The following is a 27,715-nucleotide window of genomic DNA, read 5'->3' as shown; positions in this document are numbered from 1 at the left end:
TCGCCACAGCAAGTCATCTCCCACCTCCAGACTACGGCCGACCTCCTGCATTTGCTGGGGTTCTCCATCAATGTGCCGATGTCGCATCTGAGTCCCTCCCAAACGCTCCTCTTTATCGGGGTGGTTCTGGACTCAGCGCAGTTCCGGGCTTATCCTCTGGAATAGCGAGTCCGGGATATTCAGGCTCTGCTTCCCATCTTTCGGCCTCTATCCCAGGTTTCGGTCAGGTTGGTGCTGCGGCTTCTGGGGCTGATGGCCTCCTGCATCCTGTTAGTTCATCACGCCAAGTGGCGAATGCGGGCTCTGCAGTGGGACCTGAAGTTTCAGTGGGCCCAGCATCGGGGCAACCTGTCCGACCATGTCTTGATCTCGGAGGGCACTGCAAGACAGTTGCAGTGGTGGCTCACGGACTGCGATTGGGTCAGTGGCTCCCTACCCCAACCGGAGCACATAGTAGTGACGGATGCATCCCTCCTGGGATAGGGGGCCACATGGGGGAGGCGGAGATCAGAGGACTCTGGTCTCCGGCGGAGTCTCGGCTCCATATCAACCTTTTGGAGCTGAGAGCGATCCGACTTGCACTGAAGGCATTCCTTCCCGTTGTCCGGGGAAGTGTAGTGCAGGTGTTCACGGACAACACCACCGCTATGTGGTATTGCAACAAACAGGGCTGGGTGGGGTCGTGGACCCTTTGTCAGGAGGCTCTGCGCCTCTGGACATGACTCGAACATCAGGGCATCACCCTGGTGGTTCAACATCTGGCGGGCTCTCTGAACGCCAGAGCAGACGAACTCAGCCGCCGGTGCATGATGGATCACGAATGGCGTCTCAACTCTGACGTGGCGCAAGGCCTCTTTCGGCAGTGGGGAGAACCTTGGTTAGATCTATTCGCCACCGAAGAGAACGCGCAATGTCAGCAGTTCTGCGCGTTGGAGTTTCCAAGGTGGCACTCGCTTGGGGACGCCTTTCGTCGCGAGTGGAGTTGCGGTCTGTTGTACGCCTTTCCGCCTATACCACTTCTGCCCAGAGTGCTGAAGAAGATCAGGCGCGACCGGGCCCAAGTCATCTTGGTGGCTCTGGATTGGGCACGAAGGTACTGGTATCCCGAGCTACTCAGTCTGTCGATCGATCCCCCGATACGACTGCCTCTTCGGGAGGACCTTCTGTCGCAGCAGCAGGGGACGGTCCTCCACCCGAACCTGTCCAGTCTCCACCTCCATGTGTGGAGATTGAGCGGCGACAGTTGATGCCATTTGACTTGCCTCCTGAAGTCTGCAATGTGATTCTGGCAGCCAGGCGTCCCTCCACAGAATCGGTATACGCCTGCAGGTGGAAGAAATTTGTGGCATGGTGCACAGCAAAGGCTGTGGATCCCCTTTCCGCCCCTCTTTCTGAGGTTCTCCTTTTTCTTCTTTCCATGGCCCAGCAGGGCTCTGCTCTGGGCACTCTTAAAGGTTATCTTTCAGCTATCTCTGCTTTCTTACGGCTTCCTGATCAGCCTTCTCTTTTCAAATCCCCTTTTGTTTCTCACTTCTTCAAGGGCATTACTCACATGTTTCCTCCTGTCCCTTTCGTAATGCCTCAGTGGGATTTGAACCTGGTATTGACATAGCTGATGTGCGCTCCCTTTGAGCCACTTCATAATTGCCCCCTTCGTCTTCTCACTCTTAAGACTGCTTTCCTGGTTGCCATCACCTCTGCTAGAAGGGTGAGTGAGCTCCAGGCTCTATCTTCTAAGTCTCCTTTTCTTTCTGTCCATCCGGAGAAAGTTGTTCTCCGGTCTCGTCCTTCCTTTCTTCCTAAGGTGGTGACTGCCTTCCACATCGGGCAGTCTGTCACGTTGCCCACCTTCTTTCCGCCTCCGCATCCTTCGAAAGAGGAAGAGAGGCTCCACCGTCTGGAGCCAAAACAGGCGCTGTACTTTTATTTGGACCGCACCAAGCAGTTCCGGGTGGATGACCAGCTCTTTGTGGGCTATGTGGGCGCTAAGAAAGGGAGGGCGGTACACAAGCGAACCATCTCTCGGTGGGTCGTATTGTGTATTAAAGCTTGTTATTCCTTGGCTAAAAAGGAACCTCCTGTAGGGCTGAGGGCCCATTCCACTCGGGCCACGGCGGCGACAACTGCCCTGGGCCGGAGAGTCCCCTTGCAGGACATCTGTCAGGCAGCAACGTGGGCCTCGCTGCACACATTTGCCAAGCATTATTGCCTGGACAGCCAAGTCCGGCGAGACGGCTTCTTTGGCCGTTCTGTTCTCGAGGACTTTCTGGTGTGATCTTGGTTCGCAGACCCACCACCAGCGTTGGTATTGCTGGGGTATCTAGTCTAAGGTGAGGAATCTAACTAACGTGTTTCTTTCAGATGAACAAGTTACTTACCTTCAGTAACGATGTATCTGTAAGAAACATTAGTTAGTTAGATTCCTCACCGACCCACCCATCCTCCCCGTTCTGTGAACCGATATCTAGGGTTGAGGTTATCCCTTTCAGGGCCCTAGAATTTTTTGGCACCAGTGTCGGTCTCTTGCATGGCTCTGCGTTCCTGGCGCGGAAAGCTATGTACAAGAACTGACGTAAGCGCGCGAGGGCGGCATCTAAGTACTCCGACGACATCATTCCGGCGTACGACGCCGACGACGGACGCGGAGCCGCAGACGACGCCTAGCGACACGCAAAGGGTATTGCGGATGAAAAATCTTTCCGGATCCAGCCTGACGCCTGGGGCTATTCTAAGGTGAGGAATCTAACTAACTAATGTTTCTTACAGATACATCGTTACCGAAGGTAAGTAACTTGTTCATCACCACCAGTGTCCATCATCCTCTGCATTCAAGCGTAAAAAGGCTTCTCACAATCAATATATAGTTTTTTTTCAAGACAGGATATCATAAAACAAACGAGCAAAACCTTTTTTTTAAACGGATTAAAACTCATACTGATGGCAGTGATACATATAAGCAGATCTACATATAAAAAACTAATTATTCCACAATTATACATATAAGCAGATCTGCATAGTAAAATAAAAAAATAACACAATGTTCCCCACAATTCCAACACTGGCTACATGCTTTTAAAGTAACATACAGATCTGCAAAACTCAAAAAAAGCAGTACTTTTGTGTGCTGTTGAGTGGTATTGTGCAATTCTGCGTCACCTCAGTTCCACTCCAGAAATGACGAGCTGAGCCGCATTTAAGTGCTACCCATGTTTTCATGTGGCTGTCTGTGCCCTCAGACACAGAGCCCATCAACAAATTGGAAGGACCTGTGTGCTGATTCCTAAAGTGGAACGTTTTTAGGTGGAAAAGGAGACCATTCCACAGAACAGGGAGGTGAGAAGGCGGTGAGGAATTCGCAGAAAGAGTGTTAAAGATGGTAAGTACCATTTTCTTTTGATGGATACTTCTAACCACAAATTCCTTTTCTTGTGAATATATACAAAGTACTACCTCCCAAGGTGGTGGGTCTGTAGAATGGCTCCAACTGAAAAGTCCTGCAGGACTGAATTTGCTAAATGAGCATCCGAGCGGACCTGGTTGTCACGACAATAGTGCTAAGTGAACGTATGTACTGATGCCCACATAGCTATCAGACAGATATCCAGGACAGGCAGTTCATATGACAGTGCAGTGGTAGCAGTCTTGGCTCTGGTGGAATGAGCTCTCAGACCTTCAAAGGGCTCCTTCTTAGCCAGTGCTTAGAAATTCTTAATAAAAAGGAATAGTCATCATGAGCTTGGGCATGTCTGCACTGCCTTGCCTTTCTTTGCACCAGAGAACTTCATAAAACAGATCAGCGACATCACAGCGGGTAGAGGCACGTTTCTGGCTCCCTCTGACACGTCTTTGGGCTCCAAGAATCCACATTAAACACTACTTGGGTTACTGCTGGCTAGTATGCCTTTGGTGCTGTCTGGGTCCCTTGGGCCCATTTTGGGTTTTGAGCCAGCACTGGGAATGGCGCTGAAAGCTCCTCCAGCATTGACACAGGCATTAATGCCACCAATGCCGGAAGAAGTCTGGCAATCCCGTCTCAACCGTTGCCACATCCAGATCTCGATGTGCTGCAGCCCCTGCTGAACCCATCTGACTCCAGCACAATTCACAGTCGGTTAAACCCGCTTTTTGGTTTGGACTCTGAGCAGCACCAGCCTCATGGAGACGATTATGGTGGAGAAGGGTAGGAATTTGCCCCATCTGATGATAACTGGTATATGGAGCTACAGGATACCAATGTGCTAAACACCTCACCCCCAGGGCAACTAAGTCATTAAAGCCACAGTAATAGAGAGGGCTGTTGGGGTCCTTCACCTTCCCAATATGGAGGTTAAAAAACTAACATGGCAACAGATGTTCTACATATTGGCCAGGCAACAACCAAACACCTGTTGCCCTACTGTGAAGCTCTCACTGACACACTGCTGGGCCCTTCCCAGACATTCCAAGGTCAGGGCCATGGAGTCAACAGACAACCTGGCCAACAGGGGCAATGTTCATCCCAATCATCCGCCAATCTGGCCAGGGCCTCCAAGTCCCTTTAGTTTGCCCTTACCAGCGCACAGCTACCGAGTTGGAGGCAGGATCTGCCACTTCCTACATGGGTGGCAACAATTAATATCATCAGCTTCAAGCAGGGAAAGCCTACTATAGGACGTTTGCTCTTTATACGATATACCATACCGGAAAGAGGTATATCGTGCAAAGAGTCCAGGTATTTCCTAACTAGTGGACAGGGCTTACTCTAGCAATCCCAGGGTGCTCTTTGAGGGGGTAGTGTGGTCGAACAGCTTTAGGCTGATCAGAGAGGAGTGTTAGACATCTGCTGCGCGCACACAGCTAATGAATGATACACACGTCTCAATAAGGAGATTCACATCAGTTTATTAAAAATAAACACTTATTCTTTATAGAACTTTAGGCACTGGGAACATCCAAATCTGGTAAGTACTTTTTAAAATAGCAGGTTTGAAGAAAACAGGTTTTTGAGACTTAAAATCGTAATTGAAGCACTGTGTTTAATGTTAATCTCTGGAGGAAAAACATGTATTGCATTTGGGCACTCAACAGCGAGTTACAGGACCAGTCTTCTAGACTGAGGGTGAGTATGGGACAAGGTCCTAGGCAGCATCAGCAGTTCACTTCAGGCAGCACTGGAGCGGCCGGCTGCAGAGATGCCTTACAGCGTTGGATGCATAATTCAAGTCTATGGAGATCGGTCCATCGGATAAAAGACTGCAGGCTTGGGGACCAGTCGGGCTGAACCAACAAGGGGGCTCAGCCATTGTGATTCTCGGGAACATGGGGACGCCTTTGGTCCTCTTCTCCAAAGGCGACAGGTGCAGAGGTGTCTTTAGGCATCAGATTTTCGTCACAGTGATAACTCACGATAGAGGGGGCCTGCAAACAGAGGCTGAAAGCGGCTTCGGAAAGTTCACAGTGGACAAGTCCAAGGTGGGCTTCGTCTCTGGAGAGCCAGGGGACCACGCTGGCACCTTTGCCCCACTTCAACTCAGGCTTGAAAGCACAGGTACAATGGTGTTTGCGGTGCTGGGTTTTTGCAGTCCAGAGCACCCAGTCTTCTTTGTGGTGCCTGCTAGATGCAGGGAAGCCGCTACACTGCTCCTTGGAAGTTATTGTGCTGCCAAAGCCTAGGATGACTGTCTGCATTCATAAAAACTCAACCGCTACAGAACAAGATGTCTTTTGCATAGTTATGACAGGGAAAAGCAGACAGGCCGCCAGCCCTGGTGTGAAGTCTGTTGCTCTTCCTTGGTCTGCTTTCGCATCTCTTCGATGTCTTGTTGGCACCACTGGCACACCTCGGGCTATGCGGCTCGGGTGCAGTGGTGCTTTCCGGTGTCGGTATTTTGTGGTCTTGGAGCCTCACAGCTCAGTCTTTTGTACTTGTAAGATGCAGGGGAACTGCTCTGCTGTTCCACTTGAGTTCTGAGTCTTTGGAGAAGTGCTGGCAGTCCTCCTAGGCTTTTAGGATCAGCAGCTTACAAGGCAAGAGGACTTTGGTGCAATTGTCGAGAATAGGTGAACAGGCCAGCAGGGCTGGTGCCAAGTCAATTGCTTCTTCTGCAGTTCTTGCTTTTGAGAATCTTCAGCCCTTCTTCTTGGGGTTGGCTGGATCTGATTTCCTTCTGCCAGGGCTCCCCTAAATACAGAATGTAGGGGTGTTAGGGGAGTATAGGGTAGTAGCCAATGAGTTACTCACCCCTGGTAGCACTATGCCCCCTATAGGACCACTTCCTGGGGGAAGTGGGCATAACCTTCTCCCAGAGATCCTGAATTTTCCATCACCAATATGGTCACTTCTGAAAAGTCCTATTCACTTAAGGGCTTGTGCTTGCCTGAGGGTGGACGCGCCTGTCTTGCCCAGCTAATTTCCAGCCTGTACAGGAGCCAAGGGCTCTGGACAAAGGGGGGGGGCAGTTTCTTCTCCTGTGAGAGAAGTCAGATTCAGATACCAGAGGCGGTGGGTCTCTTTGAAGCTCCCGGGCCTTGAAATGCTAATCCACCGGTCATTCTGTGGGCAGGGTGCAAAGCACCCCCTGCTCGACCACACTTTGTTCATGTCCTCCAGAGAGCAAAGGCTCTCACCCATGGGGGTCCGAAACCCATCTCTTGTGGCAGGCTGGCGAAACCCAGGCAGTCAGCACAGCAGTCACTGGTCAGTTTTCAGAGAGCACTTAAGATGCCCTCTGGGTGCATGCATCACTAAATCCGACACTGGCATCAGTGTGGGTTTATTCATGCTATGCAGGATACCAAACATCCCTATTTTCAGAGAAGCCATCATGTAGCTGGGGAACTCATTTTCACCAGTGTCCAGCACATGCTTTTAGAATGGCTTCCCTCATCACTTGTACTGGCAGTAATGGAACTTACCAGTACAGGGGCATATCTGCTCATGCAGTTATGCCCTCCCATGTAGCAAAGTGCACCCTGCCTTAGGGTGGTACGGCCTGCTGTAGGGATGACTTAATTTTACTGCATACAGAGTCGGCAGGCAGGGCACACGGGTTGTGTACCATGTTGTGTTTTCACTTTTATCTGCATCAAGACATGCATGAGCTTAATGAGGGGCCTCTTGAGGTGGCACAATTCATACTGGAACCCTTGGGGACCCTCCTTAGTGCCCTAGGTACTGGGGGTAGCATTTACTAGGGACTTAGTGAGGGAACTAAAGGTATCGCCAATTGGGAAAAACAAGTGCACAGTTTTTTGGGGAAAGAGATCTACCAATGGGGACCTGGTTACCAGGAACCCAGTGCCCTTCCAGTCAAAATCACATCAACTACCAGGCAACAAATGAGGGGTGACCATGTCATATAGTGCACTTTCCTACATCTACCTTTCTAAAAGGTTATGTTCGAAGCATATGAGCTGCAGATTACACACTTGTGCATAGATCGCCATCTGGTGTTGGGCCCGGATGTTTGCAGTTTGTTTTTCCTCTTGGAAAGTCTTTGGAAGTCACGAGGTCGGTGACTCCTCCTTTGGATCGTATTGCGCATGGGCTTCGGCTCCATCCTCAGATTGTTTTTTTCCGCCATCGGGCTCGGATGTGATCTTCGCGCTCCGGTTCCGAACAGCTTCCAGTTCGACAGTTGACGTGCAATCCTCACCCCAAAACGCGGTATTGTTTCGATCGCGATCTCCCCCACTCGATGCGCCTTCTCATCTGCACGGACCTTCAGTTCCAGTCGTCGACGGCGGCCTTCGGGCCTCTCCAAGCTTCGGTCCTGGCTAATGGAAAGGACTCCATTTAAAAAGTGCCCTCGATGTGGGTCCAAGTTCCCCCACACCGATCTCCACGAGGTATGCAATCTCTGCCTCTCCCCTGAACACGAGGCTCGAGACTGTCTGGCGTGTAAGTCCTTCCGGTCCAAAAAGACTATTCGGGACCGAAGAGCCAGAAGAACTATGGCGCACTACTCGACGACGATTCCGGACGACATCTTCGGAGAAGGCATCGACGCTCCAGAGCGGTACACCGAAGAAGGCCTCATCAGCGCTTCCGAGGCCGACGACTCAGATGTGGAGGACATCACCCCGGCGCAGAGGGTCGTGAGTACTGATCCCCCCCACCCACACCGAAAAAGGCTCCGGTCACACCTTCGCCTCCGGGCCTAGGCAAGACCAAGGACACTGCTTCCATCACCCCACCTTCGGGCCCGGTGAAGAAGCCAAGCAAGCCTTCCGGCGGCTCGGGTTCGAGCCAGCCTATCCCCAGTGCCGATAAACACGCTTCGGCACCGAAAAAGAAGCCGACCCCCATATCGACACAGAGCTCCGCACCGAAGCACTCTGGGTCGAAACCCAGCTCTTCGGCACCGACACCACCGACCAAAGCACACAAGGCCACCGGCACCGACACTTCGAGGCCGAAATCCATCTCAAAGCCGACCAAGCGTCCGGAGGTTCCCAAACCAGGTTCCAAACAACGAACTGGCACGGAAAAGCCTAAAAAGTCAACGGCCCCGACGCCTTCGGCGCCGACGGACAAACCAGCCTCACCGGACCTATTTAGACCGGATCCCTTGCAGAAAACACTCACCAAGGATCCAAAAACTGGACATTTGACACTTTCTTCCAAAAAGAGACATTTGGAGAAGCCTGCGCCACCTCCTCCTCCAAAGAGGAAGGACTCTGCTACCTCTCCGTTCAGAATACCTCCTCCACCTCCTCCACCTCCACCCCCTCCGCCTTCTCCACCCCAACCTCATCGTCCTCCCACCCCTTCTCCACACGATGATGATCACGGGGACCCATATGATGACATAGGAGATGTCCCCCAGGACCTACCCACTGGGGACCCCACTCCGACAGTATCACCAGACCCATGGGACGACTACAATATCCCTGATATTCCCAACGTCCCACAAGATGACCTTTACCCCTCCAGGCCATCTCCACCAGAAGACTCATTGGGGTTCCACCATCTACTTCAAAGGGCGGCACACTATCACGGGGTAGACTTGCATACCGACCCCGTGGAGAAAGATTTCCTCCTCGACACATTCAACACCACACATAGGTCTACCTCCATATTACCTATGCTTAAAGGGGTGGTAAAGCATGCGCCAGAAGTTTTGAAGGACCCAATTAGGGCCAGGGTCATTAACCCGCGCATAGAAAAGAAATACAAAGCTGCCCCCACAGATCCCTCCTACATCAGAGGGCCAGCGCCACTAGATTCACTAGTGGTGTCCACTGCACGCAAAAGGGCAAATTCCCAGGCGTCGGGCGAAGCACCACCACCTGATAAATAGTCAAAGCTACTGGACGCATCAGGAAAGCGCACTGCATCACAAGCAGCCAATATGTGGCGTATAGCCAATACTCAAGCGCTATTGGCCAGATATGACAGGGCACATTATGATGAGTTAGAAAGCATAATGCACCACCTCCCTGAAAAATATAAAGCTAGGGCCAACAAACTAATTCAAGAGGGTAAGACTATCACTAACACCTCTATACGCTGTGTGTTAGATGCAGCAGACACAGCTTCCAGGGCCATCAATACCAGCGTCCTCCTCCGTCGCCATGCTTGGCTAAGAATATCAGGGTTTAAACCGGAGGTACATGCCTCCATCCTTAACCATCCCTTTGACCAGGAACATCTATTTGGCCCAAAGGAGGATGAGGCCCTATAAAAAAATGAAGAAGGATACGGATACGGCAAAGTCCATGGGAGCCTTACAGTCACACCCTGCTAGACACTCCTTTCGCCGCCCTTCCTTACGGAGTACATCTAGAGGCTGCTCCTCAGACACCGCGTCCACTTCGTACAAATCCCCCACTCAGTCCACCTTCACGAGGGGTTAACAAAGAGGCGGCTATAGGGGTAACAATAATAAAGGCAGAGGCAAAACAAACAACGCCCGCTCTGCAAAAACGCCTACCCAATGACTTCCCCCCACTCCCCCCAGACCATTCCACTCCGGTCGGGGGCAGACTCCAACATTTCCTTCCCGTCTGGGCTACCATCACCTCAGACAAATGGGTGACACAGATAATTCGATCAGGCTACTGCCTAGAACTGATATCTACCCCCCTTAAACATTCCACCCAGGCAGCGCCCAATGTCACAAGAACATTTAATACTCCTAAAGCAGGAGGTAATCTCCCTCCTACAAAAACAGGCAATAGAACCCGTCCCTGCCAACCAACAAAACATGGGAGTCTACTCCCTATATTTTCTCATACCAAAAAGGGACGAGACTCTGCGGCCAATCCTAGATCTCCGGCCCCTAAACGCGTACATACACTCCGACCACTTTCATATGGTAACGCTTCAGCAGGTACTTCCGCTCCTCTCCCAAAATGATTTTTTGACCACCTTAGATCTAAAAGACGCGTATTTCCACATTCCGGTGCACAAAGCTCACCGCAAGTACCTCAGATTTGTAGTGGACGGACAACACTTCCAATTCAAGGTACTCCCGTTCGGAGTCACAACAGCGCCAAGGGTATTCACCAAGTGCCTAGCAGTGGTAGCAGCACATTTGCGAAGACAACACATCCACGTCTTCCCATACTTAGACGACTGGCTGATAAAAGCCGGGTCATACAATCAGTGTGTTCAACACAGATCTACCACCATTCAATTACTCCACCAGCTGGGCTTCACAGTAAACCACCAGAAGTCCCATCTCTAACCTTCCCACACAAAACAATACCTTGGTGCCACCATAGACACCTCAAGAGCACTAGCCTACCCCAATCCTGCCAGGATTGCAAGCATTCAAGCTCTACGTGCAAAATTCGCACTACAACACTCCCTTCCAGCTCGAGTGTTTATGCAACTAATAGGGATGATGGCCTCTTGCATTTTCATAGTGCCTCACGCAGGACTCCAGATGCATCCTCTCCAAGAGTGCTTAGCGCGCCAATGGAACCAGGCCCAGGGTCAATTAACAAATCTGGTGTTGGTAGACGGTCGCACCCATCGCTCTCTGCAGTGGTGGAACACCACAAACCTTTCCAAAGGTCGACCGTTCCTGGACCCGGTTCCTCAAATAGTACTGACAATGGACGCATCGCTCTCCGGCTGGGGAGCTCATCTACTACATCTCACCACACAAGGCAAGTGGACACCTCAACAAAAGTTACTCCATATCAACCATCTGGAGTTACTCGCAATCTTCTTAGCCCTAAAATCTTTTCAAACTCAAATTTCAGGCAAGGCAGTCCTGATCCGAACAGACAACATGACAGCCATGTGTTATATTCAAAAACAAGGTGGCACACACTCTCCACAGCTCTCTCACCTAGCACAGAGCATATGGAGATGGGCAATACCCCAGAAAATCTTTCTCCTAGCCCAGCATGTCCCAGGAGTCCAAAACACAGTGGCAGATCTGCTCAGCAGGCAGACACAACAGATCCACGAGTGGGAACTTCACCTGCAACTTCTTAACCCGTACTTTCAAATGTGGGGGCATCCACAGATAGACCTCTTCGCCACCCACAAAAACGCCAAATGCCCAAGCTTTGCCGCCAGATACCCACACCCATTGTCCAAAGGAAATGCGATATGGATGAACTGGTCAGGCAGATTTGCTTACGCTTTTCCGCCTCTCCCACTCATTCCACTAGTGGTGCGCAAACTACAACAACACTCCCTCACACTAATCCTAGTAGCTCCAACGTGGGTCAGACAACCGTGGTATACCACACTGCTGGAACTATCTGTAGTGCCGCCCCAAAAACTACACCTCTCTCCACACCTCTTAACCCAGAACCCTGGAGAGATCCAACACCCGGACCCAGCGAAGCTCAACCTTGCGATCTGGCTCCTGAAATCCTAGAATTCGGGTACCTAAATCTTCCCCCTGACTGCATGAACATCATCAGAGAAGCTAGAAGACCTACCACTAGAGCGTGCTATGCCGCCAAGTGGAAACGTTTTGTTGTTTATTGCCATAACAACACCATCAATCCACTGGACGTGTCCATTCAACACATAATAGGCTACTTACTCCACCTACAAAGGTGCAATCTAGCCTATACGTCCATTCGACTACACCTCGCAGCTATTGCAGCTTACCTACAAAATAGGCAACATCTCTCACTTCTTTAGAGTACCTGCCATTAAAGCCTTCATGGAAGGCCTTAAAAGAGTAATTCCCCCCAGAGTGCCCCCCTCACCTGTGTGGAACTTAAATATCGTTCTCACAAGGCTAATAATGGGGCCTCCCTTCGAACCTCTGCATAAATGTGAACTACAATTCCTAACATGGAAAACCGCTTTTCTTGTAGCCATCACTTCCCTTAGAAGGATCAGTGAGATACAAGCACTTACCATTCAAGAACCCTTTCTCCAAATGCACCACAATAAGGTTGTTCTCTGCACCAACCCAAAATTCCTCCCTAAAGTCATTTCTCCCTGTCACCTAAACCAAACAGTAGAACTACCAGTATTTTTCTCGCAACCACAGACCGTTGCAGAAAGGGCTCTTCACACACTGGATGTCAAACGAGCCTTACTCTACTACATTCAGAGAACACAACCTTTCCGTAAGACCAAACAACTGTTTGTTTCTTTCTCTCCACCACACAAAGGTAACCCCATCTCAAAATCGGGGATAGCTAGGTGGATTGTAAAATGCATTCAAATCTGCTACCATAAAGCAAAGCGAACGCTATCCATTCCCCCGAAAACCCATTCTACACGAAAAATAGGGGCTTCCATGGCATTCTTAGGGAACATCCCATTAGATGATATCTGCAAAGCAGCTACATGGTCAACACCGCACACTTTCACCAAACACTATTGTGTAGATGTGCAAACTAAGCAGCAAGCTAGTGTGGGCCAGGCTGTACTCAAAACGTTATTTCAAACCACTGCAACAGATACGGGTGGTCGCCGCTAACAGTGGGTACTGCTGTATAATCTATGCACAAGTGTGTAATCTGCAGCTCTTATGCCTCGAACGGAATATGCTACTTACCAGTATGCATCTGTTCTTGGCATGTAGAGCTGCAGATCTACACACGCCCACCCGCCTCCCCGGCTACCTTTATCTGTTCCAGTTTATCTTATTTAGATAGCACACACATGGGCATCTTCACTGTTACTACTACGCTCCATCTTTCCCTGCGGGCGAAAAACAATCTGAGGATGGAGCCGAAGCCCATGCGCAATACGATCCAAAGGAGGAGTCACCGACCTCGTGACTTCCAAAGACTTTCCAAGAGGAAAAACAAACTGCAAACATCCGGGCCCAACACCAGATGGCGATCTATGCACAAGTGTGTAGATCTGCAGCTCTACATGCCAAGAACAGATGCATACTGGTAAGTAGAATATTACTTTTCCTTTATAGTTATCACAAATCTAACTACAACACTAAATTGGATTTTAAATAAATAATAAAAATAGAGGTTGAATGGACTAAGAAGTATATTACAAATCATAATTATCAAAAATAGTATTTTAATTGTACATTCTTTTTTGTCATAGAAACAGCTTTAGCTGTTTGAAGTAATAATAGCTTTTAGCGGCTAGTCATTGTAGGAACATGTCACCCTGTTCCACTTTTAAATACTAGGCCCCCAACATAGTGTGATAAAATGCCTACTTAGGGTTGACTCCCTTAATACTTAAAAGCAGGTTTCCTGCCTGGCAAAAATGATTATTGTGACAGGTTCGCCTGTATATTTAAAAGCTGCAGCAAATAGCCTACACATATAGGCCAGAATTCATGCTGGAAAACTTTACCAGATCCAGTCTAGTGCCTGGGGAGTAAGGTGAGCAATCTGTAGTTCGATGCAGTGTACACTGGAAAGAGCATTACTAAAGGTAAGTAACTTGTTCTTCTGATGGATACATCAAAACATAAATTACTCACCTTAGAATAGATACCAGACCAGACCAATATCTCTCAAATAGGGAGGGTCTGTGGAGTGAGCTCAGACCGTAAAAAAGTCACACATGACCAAATCGGCAAAATGCTTATCCCACCAAATGTGGCTGTCAAGGTAGTAGTGCTTCATGAACATGTGCACTGATGTCCGCGGTGCATCCTCGCAGATGTCAAGAACAGCCACTCTGCTGCTAACAGTGGTAGCAGCTTTGGCAATGGTGGAATGGGCTCTCAGACCTTCTGCAGTATGCTTCTTGGCCATTGCCTAGCAGATCCTGATGCAACAAAGAATCCACTTTGACAGGGTCCTCACAAAAATCTGATTGTCCACATGGTTTTCTTTGTTATGATCAATATAAAAACTCAAACTCTTTTGGGGCCCAACCACTGGAGCCTCACGTCTTCCTTACAGGGTTGAGGGTGAGCAATGAACAGCACCAATATGGAAAGGAGCGACAACTTTAGATTTGAAGGTCGCCCCAGTTCCCAACACCACTTTATCAAGAAACAAAATGCTGTGTGGGGCAGTTGCAGCGACAGTACCTGAGATTCCCTCATGCAATAAACTGAAGAAATTGCAATGAGAAAGATAGTCTTCAAAGTCCAGAGGCAAAGCACGCAGCTATGCATGGGCTCGAAGCGTTTGCACATGACAAACTGTAAGACCAAGTTAAGGTTCCATTGTGGCATCCCATAAAATTTGGGAGGAAGCATATGTGTCAAATCTTTTCTAAACCTTATCACAACAGGCGATTTAAACAAAGACGGCTTGTCTGGCAAACGTAAAAAGGGCCCACTGTAATATGGAGTAGAGAGACAGACCTAGAGGTATGTGAAACAAAAAAATGATCATCCTCCAATTACAGAATACTTCTGTTGCTCCACCACTGAAGTGAAACTCACTGCCATCCGATGAAGTCCTTAATTTCCTATCTCCTGTTACTGGACATTTTTCAGCTACTTTCTGGCCTCAATAATGTCCAACAGTTATATCTTAGTGCCAGATAGGTGTGGACTATGTAGCTAGAACTCAACAGTTCCATTAATGAAATTTCTGCTTGTCTGAGGTACAAAATGCTAACTAATTGAATTAGTTCTGTTCAAGCAGTTTCTCCTGCCACATTACAACTCTAAAATATTTACCAAGACAAATCTTGGAAAATCTTCCGTATTTAGCAGGGTAGACCATCCCTATTCATTGCTTATGGTCCTGCTCATGAACGTCCAGGCTACCCACAAGATTGGTTATCAAATATATGCAGATGAGGCTAATTGCCATTGTAAGTTAAATAGCTCTGAACTTCCAGATCTACCTGGAGGCAGAAAAATGAGCTCTGCCTGAAGGTCGAGAAAACATACATTCTGCTTATGGGCACTTGTTAACTCTGCCCCTGGTTTAAATTGTCCGCATCAATGGGATCCGCCCTGTTCCCCGTAAAAAAAGCTTGTACTCTGTGTGTGCTGTTTGACAGCATGTTCTCATTTAACCCTCTACTAAGTCCTGACTTCAAATCCGCTTCCCACCACTTACATTTGGTAAGAAAGGTTTTGCCACCTTTCTTAAAAAGTTGCCCTAGTCCTAGCTGTGGTAAAGTCAAACTGCAATACTGAAACAGCCTCAACACTTGAGAGCAAAAACAAATCACTATTATAACTCCAAAGAGGCTATATACCATGTTTGACCTGGAACATTACAATCAACATCACAGTGGCACTGAATTACCTCCATTGCCCCCAGTAAAAGTATGATCGAATTTGCAACCCCTCTATTTAAGCCACAAAGCCTTCCATGGCTGACCAAGCAATCTAGACAGGTTGTTTGTCCCTTTCCTTCCAACTAGACGTCTAACATCAATCAATCAAAACCTATTGTCCATTTACACTGTCCATATGGACGTCATGTTCCATTAAATAAATTAAAGAAGGTGCCTTTGTGCAGAGGACTCATTTCTACATAGTCCAGACTAGGAAGGGACTCCATAAACTCAGGTCATTAATACCTATCTTTTTCAAGGAGGGACATGGTCAACAGAGGTCTATATGCAAACCCAGCTATGTCCATTTGTTTTTGATCCCTTGTCAGACCAGTAGATGTTTAAGATCGGCTACTGCCTTCTCTGGACTACCTTCGACTTTATTGGCTCTGCACCAAGGCTTTATCACCATTACTTCAGTACACATGGACGAATTCTCCCACCAGCAGATGACATCCTGCCATTTACTTACTGACTGGTTCTTTGGGTTCCAGGATGAAGTTCCATTTTTCTATTCAATGTATCTTATTGGCCAAGTTTACAACATGGTGGTATGCATCACTTTCAAACTAAACAAAAATATGCATTTAAGGTACTGTGTTTCTGTTAGCAAAACATATTAGATATTGCAGGGTTTTTTACATTAATATGACCAAAGGTGTTAACCCAGTAATTGTGATTACATGGACACTGGACAGGGAGCTTGCAGTACCAATGCAAGTTATTCCACGAGCTCACATGAGATTCCCACTTTTCTAAAAAATCTAAAGATTACTTGAGTGCAGGACTCTACGAGGTAAGAAGCCCCAAATACAACACTGATGAAAAATGTGTTTTTGAAGGAAAAGGATCTTCCTCCGGCCGTGGCCTTCCGGATACGAGGGATGGTAGCGGGGCCAGTTGGGAGCAGCGGAGGTCTCTGGTGGGTGTGTGGAATGTGAGGTGGTGGTTGAGGTACGCAGGTCCAGCATCGTGCAGAGCTTTGTAGGCATGTGGGAATCCCTTGGTGTAGGTGGATGGAAGGGTCAATTCAGCTGGTGTAATAATTATCTTCTAGCTAATACTCATCCTATAACTACAGAGGTTAGTAACCATTGTCCTTCCTACCATTAGCATTGGCATGTGACTCATCATAGTGAATAGGAAGATAAGATATACTTAGGAGGTGAATTTAGAATACTCTTTTACAGTGACCTACCGTTATTCCTCAGAGCCCATGAAAAGCCCTATTCCAGCTGGGGTTGGAACGCTGGAGAAACTTAGATTTCTGTCTTGTGTCAGTCTTATATTAAGCATGCTGGAGAGACAGGTCTTCCTGGCTTCTCTCGCACCTGACTGTTAGTTATGGTTGGGGAGGGCCAGACATGAAAATGCTGGTTAGACCTGGGTACCATTCTGTTGCCAGCTAGCATCCAAACTAACAGGATGAAAAAGGCATTAAATTGTGCACATTTGCCATCCAGCATAGTCGAACACATGCTTGTGAACCATAATATGGGGCATATTTACTAACAAGTCATGCAGCGCAGCAATTCACCTTGCTGCGTGACAGGGTAAAGGCAGGAATGTGCCATATTTAACATTATACAGCGCATTCCTGTCTTTTCCCAGCACTGACGCACAATGTGCTGCCTAGTTCCAACACAGGCACCATGGTGCAAGGGCTGCTGCATTGTAAGCAGGATTGTTTTTATGCAGGAAGGGGCATGTTCCTGCTCAAAAACTATCCCCTGAGGCATTTTCCTCTTTCTACAGCGCACATAGAAAGAGGCCCAAATGAGGACAACTAAAGATATTTCTCCTCGTTACACCTCCCCTGGGAATGCATACGTAGCAGTTTTGACATATTCCCAGGTCTAAAACATATGGTAAATCGGCGACTGAGTCAAAATCCATTGGTGTTGCTTGAGAACACTGAGAACCCATGGAAGCGATGTGTGTTGCATTGCGTTGCTGCAGATTTTTCAAGCCAGTCTGCCATCTTGATAAATTGCACTTAAGGGTTGCATCGCTTTTGCACCACATTGCATGGCTCAAATGCTACCCAACCCTATGATAAATATGCCTCTATCTTTACGGATTATTAAACGGGCGCGCACCCCTCCAACCCTGTTGTTCTTCCAAAGTACCCAATGGTACAAGTACCATCTGGCGCTCAAACTGTGGGCTGCTGCTACCTGTAACAAATCGGAGATTGTCAACTATTCAACCCCTCCACCAAGATCTCCTTATCTAGGAAAATTGTATTTACATAGCACTTACTACCCCCGACGAGGCGCCGAAGCACATTTCGGTGAGTAGCAGATGCTCATTGACCACATGGACACAGAGTAAATTAGAAGGTTTATAAATTACATCCATCATAGGGTGAGTGGGGTTTGTTTACATCTTTCACTATGTGCAGCCACATGAACTGCATGTATAAAAGTGTCCCCTCTGTGTTTGTCCAGTCTCCTCGTTCCCTCTTCCCGAGTGCTGCCAGTACGCTGGCTGTAAGAGTTGGGAAAGGGCAAGAGGCTGCGGCTTCACCCCGGCGACATCTTGTTCTCTACAGACAGGTAATTGTGCATCGCTGGCAACAACTTGTGGTTTGAAAAGACGAGGCCAAGAAGAGGGGGTCGGGGGGAAAGGCAGGCTCAGGGATACTTTACTATCCCTGTGGGATAAAAAAAGTCCATCAGAATCGAGCTCAACTTCCTGTTCCAGTACACGGCTCAGTCTTGGCAGGAATGTCTCTGGAGTTGCACGGTCCACATGCGGTTTCTATGACAAAGGGTGCTGCAGGATCAGCTTCGCCCCAATGAGGGTGCGCGGTGCCATGCCCCCCTTTCTGGTTGCACTTGGTGCGCCATTCCCAGCACACTCCGCAGCAGGCAAAGATGGCGACTGTGGTCGAACCTGTGATCTACGAGCAGTTCTCAATGTTGGCCAGAAACCTCTGGGCCCACCACTCCTCCAGGTCAATAGGCACAAAATCTGAAAAGTGACAGAAATATAACAACAATTTAGTGCCGATACAGATGTGGACAGAAACAGTAATCATCAAACAAGAGAAAAGACTAAGCTATCCTTGGCTCGGCACCTACCACTCCAGCATGTCAACGGCAGAGAAGTTCAAACGCCCTCTAGGAACTGCATTTGAATTGGAGGCAACAACAACAAAAAGCTTTCCGTCATGTCTGGGGTGAATAAGAACACCACTGTCTAACCTTTCATATTATATTTTTCGCCTCAGGAATTAAAATCTCTTTATGTGTGGCTTTGCTTATAGCGGTGATCCCCAAAGATACGACTTCAGGTCGACGTCACTACCGCTGTCAAGAGACCTTATGATCTTAAATGCACCCCCTTAGCTGGATTAAAGAAAAGCTATGTGGGGGAACCACTGTGGCCGAGTCACTGGTGGCACCACAAATAGCAGAATGTCATGGAGAGCTGACAGCCAGCTAACCTTCCTGCTGACCTTACACATCTCCTCCAGACAGGAAACGTCCTTTACCACAATGGCCACCTCCGCCACGGATTCCCTCACTACCACCCTTTAACAATGCCCCGCAAGCCTCCAAAACTACTCTCTCTCAGGTGCATTTAATTAGTTTTATAGCACCTCTCAAACCAGTGTAGGTTGTCAGAGCACTTTACAACACACACACACTACACAGAGACAATCAATCATACGTGTGTAAATCAGTGCATAGGAAATGTTACATAATACAGAGGACTACAAGGTGTAGGAGTCACATGTCATCCATATTGGTAGGCGATATAGTTTAAGAGTGCTTGTATGGAGAAGCAGTAACTCGGAATTTAAAATGTAACACCATGGTTGAGGGTTCTCTTTAATAATAAGAATTGATTTCTACCCAAATGAACCCTTTTTGCAACATTAGGATAATGAAATACTGGGGGAAAAATCATGACGCTCTAATCTATACCTTGCTGTTTGCATGCAGCTCTTTGATGAAATGTTAATAGCTCCCTGTTCTACATAAAGGCTTTTAACTTAGACACTGCAAGTAACAAAAGGATCTCTCTGAAAAAAGCAGTAAGCCACTGACCTATCTACATTATATGCACTTTGTGATCAGTAAGGTACACGTTCTTTGCAGCAGGCATATTAACCCTCTGCGCTACCTTTTGATGAGTTACAACTTCTACTAGACTACAACTTCTACTACTTCTATCTCTCTCCAGGAAGGTGCTTTTGAATCCTTAATATACTTGCAAACACGGCGTCCCCACCCGGATTCAACGCCCAGTGCAGTGGCACAGGTCGCACCACCCTAGAGCTGGCCCTGCATGTGGGCCAGTAACACACCCTATTACCCCATCAGGATTACAATTCCCATAGGGAATCCGTAGTATCCAGTCTGGGAGTATCCGTAAGAAGAAACCAAAGGTTAAAGTGATGTTCTAGTTAGGTGAAAGTGGCAGTTAAAACGTAACATTTACAACTAAAACAAAAACACTGAAATTCAGCAATCATAGTTAAGTAACTCTAACGTGATCTCTCACCATGCATAGTGATGTCATCAATGATGTAATTTCTTTTGTCATCAGTGAGGTTATCATTGATGTCATAGAACTTGTCATGAGTATTATACTATGTGAGGTCATAAGAAATGCATGGTTAAGGCGGAAGTTATAAATACTTGAGTGAACTATAACTAGTGAATTTCAGTGTGTTTTTTTAGCTTACAACATTACATTTTAACCTAACTATAACATCACTTTAACCTTTAATTTTTATGAGTACATTTCTGAAGCTTTTTATCTAAATTGTGAATATTGTTTAAATTCCTAACTATACTATCACTTTAACCCGTGTTTTTTTCTGTGAATTTCTATGTTTTTTTAATGTTAAGCCCGATTTTATTACCATACCTAATTATGCCAATGCTTCCCAGTGCATGCGACCGCTGCTATATGTAGAATGTTTTTTCTTTCTAAAGCTGACCCCTGTTTGATGGGATTTACACTAGGCTCCAGCACAATAGCTTGCTGTGGATGGGGGGGGAGGGGGGGTATGCTTCTTCTGTATACTACCACTAGTTACAAAACAGCCTTACAGTCTCTGTGAATGTCTGTGCGTGTGGAGCTCAATATTTTTGGGAGTTGTGGGGCTGCTTGTGTAGCAAGCAAGCATGGGAAAAACCAATTGGTCTTGCTTTGAAGCAGGGTGTAGGAAGTGAGGCGAGAAAAACGATAAACAGGGAGGTGCAGGACAGACCGAAGTGGGCAGAGATGCTGGAGTGCAGAAGCAGACATGGGAACAGACAGAAGTGGGAGGCACCATGGAGTAGGATGACAAGCAGAGGAGAACTCAAGCAGAGGCACAACAAGGGAAGGAGTGATGAGGTTGGTGCAGAAAGCGAGGAGAGAAATATCACTGTGAAGCATGCAGACGGGGGGAGGGACATCGAGTGGCAGCACAATGGCGGGGAAAGAGGAAGTGGCTGGACTAGGAAGCAGGAGGCAGAAACAAGATAGAGGATAGGTAGGAGCAGACTCATGGAGTGGTGGGAGTGAGTAATAGATACCCTCACACTAAGGGCCTCATGTAGGTAGCATACCAGTTACCACTTCTAAAATACCGAACGTTACCGAATCGGTATTTAAGAAGTGGTAACTCGTATGTAGGTAATGAGTCGGTATTTTTTACCGATTCGTTACAATTCGGTAATTACCGAATCGGTATTTACCGATTCGGTAATGAGGCATACCTTCCCATTGAGGGGAAGGTATGCCTCATTACCGAATCGGTAAATACCGATTCGGTAATGGTGGAGAACATGCAAGGGTGGCAGGGTGTCACATTGACACCCTGTTGCACCCCTGATTCGGCCATGTGTGCACATGTGGCACACATACATGCCCTAAGGGCATGTATGTCTGCCACATTGCACACTGCTAAGCGCTTCAAAATGCATACACACATACATTAATTATTTACCACCAACTATAAGTTGGTGGTAAATACCGACTCCTAAACACACCCACACACTCCCCCTACATATCATTTCTGGAATCGGAAGTTACCGATTCGGTAAAATTACCGAATCGGTAACATTACCACATCGGTAACGTTACCGATTCGGTAATTTTACCGATTCGGTAGTTTTACCGAATCGGTAAATTCCGATTCCAGAAATTGACCCCCTACATACCAATAGCCAAAATACCGGTCGGTAACGGTATAATTACCGAAAATCGGCCGTTACCGACCGGTATTTGGCTACCTACATGAGGCCCTAAATGTTAAATACTAAAGATTGGTGCAAAAGGTAAAATAGTTTCTAGACATCAACAGGGAATGTCAGAGGCTGGACAAACCAGAATAGGGAGCACATCCATTGAAGCAGAAGAAAGGTGCTGCAATGGACAAGAAAGCTACTGAGTAATGAGCACCGGGCAGGCCAAAGTCACACTTATCTTAAAGTATTGTTTAGTTCTCTGTAGTAAGATTGCAAAAAAGAGATGTTTTCTAATTGTTTTGGACAAAAATACTAAACATCAGATTTAAAATGAATTCCCAGCAACCGATAAGAGATAGGATGTAATTTAAGAAACCGTGTCACTGAATTCCTTATACGGTACTGTGAAAGGTCATTAAATACAACCTGAGAAGATTGGGTTAATAAACTCCATGCAATGATATAAAATCTCACTGTTCAAATATGCTTGAATGCCCTTAACCGTTTGTGAACATTTCACCCTAGAGGGAATATAGAGAATCCATACCCCAACAGCAAGCAAATTCACCTTGACTTTTATTTTCAAGGTACAGCTACTCTAGCATAGTTTACCTTTTAATTGGTCCCCCCCCCCCCCCCCCCATAAATGTGACATGATCTGTGGGGCCAATCTGTATTTCATATAATTTCTGCATACACTTTTCACTAGACGCTACCAGTCATCGACAACATCAAACTGGAACGAACAAATTATGAAATCTTGGAAGACCGGTCTGATCTAAACAAAGATGAGAGGGGGCACCTTACTTTAAAGGGAATGACTGGGAAAAGATCTCACAAACTACAGTGGAATCCCTTGCAATTGACAATTGTGGGCACGTTGTAAGTGATAACAGCAAATCAAATACACAATGCAACACACTCAATTAAAAGAAATAGTGATGTTAAAAAGAATTTTAGGATTAGTCAAGAAGCCTATCTGGCTTCAAAGTCTAGATTCTATCGCTGTAAACCTTAAATAGTGAACATGGAGTATAAAAACTATAGAAAACAAATTGGATGCCATGCTAATCCACATGCTCTTTTTGCAACACTAACAAATCAAGCTGTTTAATTACAAAAATAAAGAGAAAGAGAGCTGCAGTTCATCAATTGGAACTATTGCTGACCAAGACAGTGACATCCTAAACACTGCTGACATTGTACTCAAACCTTGGCGCCCTTCTCGGAAGGAACACTGCTTCCCTCTCTTTGGTCGCCAGCCCCTGGGCAACAGCAATTTACTGAGGGCCTCAGAAGTAGACAAAGACATAATAAAAGAAGCAGAGATCCTTTTCCATGCTCGCCACCAACAAAACTAGTGACCCAGATGGCAATCACAACCTCTTTTACAGAGAACTTCCCAATTATTTGAAAGGGGGTCTACACACACACACATACACATCTTTATGGAGGGGAGTTACATGATAAAACAGCCTCAGAGTTAGTTATCGTGCTGTTCTGCAAAGTGCGTAAAGACCCCTACAAAATGTGAACTATAGGCGGATTTTGAGCATACACCAAGGATACATGCTAACCACTTGTTTAGCTCACTAATCCAACTCACACAAACCATATTTATGCACATAGAACTGTCTAGCATCCATAGCACGTTACAGTCACACATGATCACCCAGTCAAATCCTCCTCTAAGACCTCTGCAACCATGGCCCTAGATACCAAAGAGGTATTTCACAAGGATCTTGCCCTTTCCTCCCACCATTAAACATAGAGGTAATGATTACCCAAGCACGAGGCATAAGCAGACCGCATAATCTTCTTTTCCTCTGACAAAGCAAACGCAGTCCTAGCTATTCTCAATTAAATTTCAGAAAACCCCAATGTCTGTACTTTCACAAAATCTAAAATGAAAAGTGGACAGCGTAGTGCTTTTTGCACAAAATCAACAAATGTCTTAAATGACGGCTTAGCCCATTGACACGGCTGTATCAGAATATTGATACACACAAATATTGCGGCCTGAGCATGGAGAACTAAAATATAATGACAGCAAGAATATACAGGTAAGTATAGTTTTACCAGTCTTAAATCCTTGCACCTAGAAGATAGATATGTATATAATCAAAGTTAATTTGTGTGGAGTTAAGTAAAGCAAGCCTACACTTACCTAAGTACATTTGCAGGTGGTGTGCACTAGCATTTATTTTTGGAGACCAAGACTTATTTTTCTCTTCAGACTTCAATCCAGAGCAAGAGAGAGAAATGGAAGAAGCAGAAAGAGCGAGGAAGACGAAGATAGCAAAACGGTGGCAAAGAGAGAAAACAAGAATGATAAAGAACCTGGAAGAGTGAGGCGTAGAGACAGAAGTGTAGGGTGGTGGAAGAAAGAGTCATGAACTCGAATCAAGATAAGGCAGCCTTGGTACTGAGCAACCTAAGCATTTGGCACGGTTACTGATGCTGGAATATTAAAGCAACGTTTAATGATTAGGCCTTGGCGAAATATTAGTTACACGAGGACATTTTAACGCAATTCCAAATTGTTGACACTTGTATATAAACGATTACTAGCTTCTTTTCCGTACGGTTGTGCCTTCACATCATTTTCTCTACAGGAGACTGGTTCAAGCAGAAAAAAATCTTGTGGGAACTGTAAAACTGATTGTGATTCCGCCACAACCACAGTTATACTAGTACATAAATATTTATAAAGGACCTTCAGAACCCACCTTTAATCGATATGCACTTTCTATGGTCATATGGTCCATTACATTTTTCGGATTTATTACTCTTTGAGATGATGACAAATGTACTTGCTGTGAAGGAATTAATTATTGTTCAATGATAATTACTATTCAGTTCCTAATTGGGTGGTAAAGATTCAGACTACTGACAGTGGTACCATCGTTAGTACATCACAACCCAAATGCTTTTATAGCACAACGCAATACCTTTTTTTAATCTCCGTCACCTTCTTCACAAAATGAAAAAGCGTCCCTGGGGATGGTCTGGTTCCATGGGTTGCATGACTGGATATTGACAAAGCATTCAATATTGTGACCTGGCCATATTTCTGGAAGGTGTAGCGGAAGCTGGGAACAAGTAGTTCTTGTATGGGATAGGTGAAGTTGTGCTCATTACCAATGGCTAGAGTTAGGGAGGGTTGAGTCATCCCAGAACCGTGGCAGTTTGAGATGGGCACCAGGCAAGGTTCCTGCCCATCACTATTATTATATTTGTTGGCTATGGAACCTCTGGATCCCTGGATTTTGAGGAAAGGTCCCTACCTAATGAAAAGGGTAGACAGGGCATTATGCCAAAAATGTATGCCTCCTTGAGGCAGGTGTCTTTTGGATAAAAGTTTTCTTTCTTCAAACTTTCATAACTTTTCATCTGTGCTGTACCTTACAGCATACATAAAAACTTGGAAAACTATGTCTGAGGCTGGAATTTGGTACACAATAGTATCCTTCAAATATACAATATATGCTATACATCACACACACATCCTTGCACTATGGTGCAAGTGAACATGCGTGGCACAGGGTTGCTTAAAATGCATCCATGCAGAGGAAGAGCAAAACAAAGCTTTTTCTTCGCTCCCAAGCAACGCTCGCAAGACCACCACACACCCTCTTCGCCAGAAAGCTGGACTACGGAAACACCCTCTGCACCAGAATCAGCACGCAACACACCAGAAGATTACAAATCATCCAGATCTCAGCAGCTAGACTTACCCTCAACCACCCACGCAGCACCCATGTCAGGCCACATCTCGACGAGCTCCACTGGCTTCCAAAACACAAACGGGCACAGTTCAAACTTCTCACCCACACCTTCAGAGCACTACACAACATGGGTCCACTTACCTTAACAGTTACATCTCCTTTCACAAACCTTTCAGACTCCTCCGCTCTACCAGACTCGTACTAGCACATATTCCATGCATATGAAGAACCATATCCGGAGTCAGCCTTCTCTTTATATCACTTCTAAAGTGTGGAACAACATCCCCCTGCACATTAGAGCCTCCTCCTATCTACTTGAGTTCCTCAAGAGCTTTAAAACCTGGCTCCTCCAATAGCACTGCTGTGAGGCCTAGTTTCCCACTATCTCAGCACCAGGATACCCTTGAGGGTAGTAGTGCACATTAACAAATATTAATAACATACCATAACAGATATAGTGCTGTTCTGCTCTCTCCTTTTGATGCAAAGCAGCGCAGCAACTTTGGCTCCTGCGCTCCGTCGAGTCACATGAAATGAAGTCCGGCCCAGTGAATATAATTGCTAGTATATTTTTACCATACGCAAGACTAATGTGTTATTGACATGGCGTGGGGGTCACACACCCCTCTGTCCTTTTCACTTTTTGTTCAATTTCTACTGGTATAAGCTGTACGGCTCTTAAAGTCCATGGACAAGTGAGCGATCTGCAGTCTGCTGAAAAAATTTAGAACAATGGTGACCATATTTCTGTGAAATGTTTCTCAGTATCATCCCTATCATGCAATATTTTCTCCATTCGCCAAAGTTTTTGGTACCATTCAAAGGTTGTAGGTGGGGCAGCTTTATCCCACCTTGTTAACAGCATTTCTTTTGCCCCTTGCAGTAGAGTCCTTAAAAGGTTTTCCACGCCCTTCCCTCTTTCTGAGTTGATTCCCAGAGCCCATTCTAATAATTTACTAGCTGACTCTTAGGGAAGCTGAATTATTGTAATTAGCTGTATATCTGTGAGGGCTTCAGCCCAACATTTCTCAACCTTGGGACAATGCCATAAGGCATAAATAGTGTACTCCTATTTCTATATAATCTCCAGCATGAGTCAGTAATGCTTGGACCAAAACTATGGGTATAATGTCAGTCAATTATCTTTATTCGATTATTAAAAATCATAAAAGATCGAGCAAAAATACATAACAACATTTCATCAGATCACTAAATTTGCATACAATTATCACAAAAAGAAACATTAAATTTATACAATAAAACATACATAAATATTTTAAAAGGGATAAAAAGAAGGGTTTGTTAAAAAAAGAGGAAATTCATTTTTCAGAGATAAAGTGCCTGTGCCTTATTTGAAACTTATTTAAACGTGCTCCTGCCACTAGAAAACTAGCGACAGAGAAGGCTACTTTTATATTAGGAAGAAGTTGCAAAAACAACAGGGCTGGTTTTACCTGAATAAAGCCCTGAGTACGTAAAATAGGGAGCAAGTATCTTTTTCTAATCTCGGTATAATGACCGCAAAACATAATAAAATGCATCGTATCCTGAATTGAAAAACAATCGCAATCGCATGGTTCAGCGTCATCAGGTCTAGCCCAGGTTCCAAAATTACCCAATATAAAATGAATTAAGTCAAAACGAAATCTCGTTAAGAGAAAACGATGGTAAGGGTTTGTTACCCAAAGAAGGTATGGTTCCATTCCAGGAACAGAGGTAAGCAAATAATGTTTCCTTACCGTGGGTTTTTTTTAGCTCTTGTGCTTCCCTTTCCAGGGCATATAGATTTATCAGAGTATTTTTAACTAATTTTAAATCTTCATGAGTTATTTCATCTGGAGATGAGAAGAGCTCCGGACGGCCTGCTAAGGACAGCTGAGTTCTCACGTATCTTACCCATGGGATTTTAAGTGCTCTTTCCAGGGCTAAACAATCTTTTAAAATGATGTGATTTAATGTGAGCTCCTGGTTAAGCCAGGTTTTTAGCCAGCCAATCACTGGGGCTAATTTTAAAGTATCAGATATGTAGCCCAAGCCTACCTCTGTATGTAATGCAAATGTCGGGGTTGATTGGGGAACAGAAAGGAGAGATCTTAAAAATTTATTTTCTACATTCTGTATTTTAGCAGAGTTAATATATCCCCAAATGATAGAGCCAT

At 46.1% G+C, this 27,715-nt stretch overlaps 1 protein-coding gene across 1 annotated transcript in view; it reads right to left on the bottom strand.

The window, feature by feature from the left end:
- Nucleotides 1–17,965: 17,965 nt before the first annotated feature.
- Nucleotides 17,966–27,715, bottom strand: part of MCRIP2 (MAPK regulated corepressor interacting protein 2) — a 145,273-nt gene continuing 135,523 nt past the window's right edge. Inside the window, exon 5 of the mRNA XM_085632147.1 lies at nt 17,966–18,610. Within this exon, the coding sequence (XP_085488273.1) occupies nt 18,540–18,610 (71 nt within the window). The 3' untranslated portion in view covers nt 17,966–18,539. The remainder of the gene's footprint in view (nt 18,611–27,715) is intronic.

This window comes from Triturus cristatus, chromosome 10, assembly GCF_964204655.1.
Source record: "Triturus cristatus chromosome 10, aTriCri1.1, whole genome shotgun sequence".
In the NCBI taxonomy this organism is placed as follows: Eukaryota; Metazoa; Chordata; class Amphibia; order Caudata; family Salamandridae; genus Triturus; species Triturus cristatus.
Note: the sequence above shows the minus strand (reverse complement) of the source record. Positions and strands in the feature narration are given on the sequence as shown.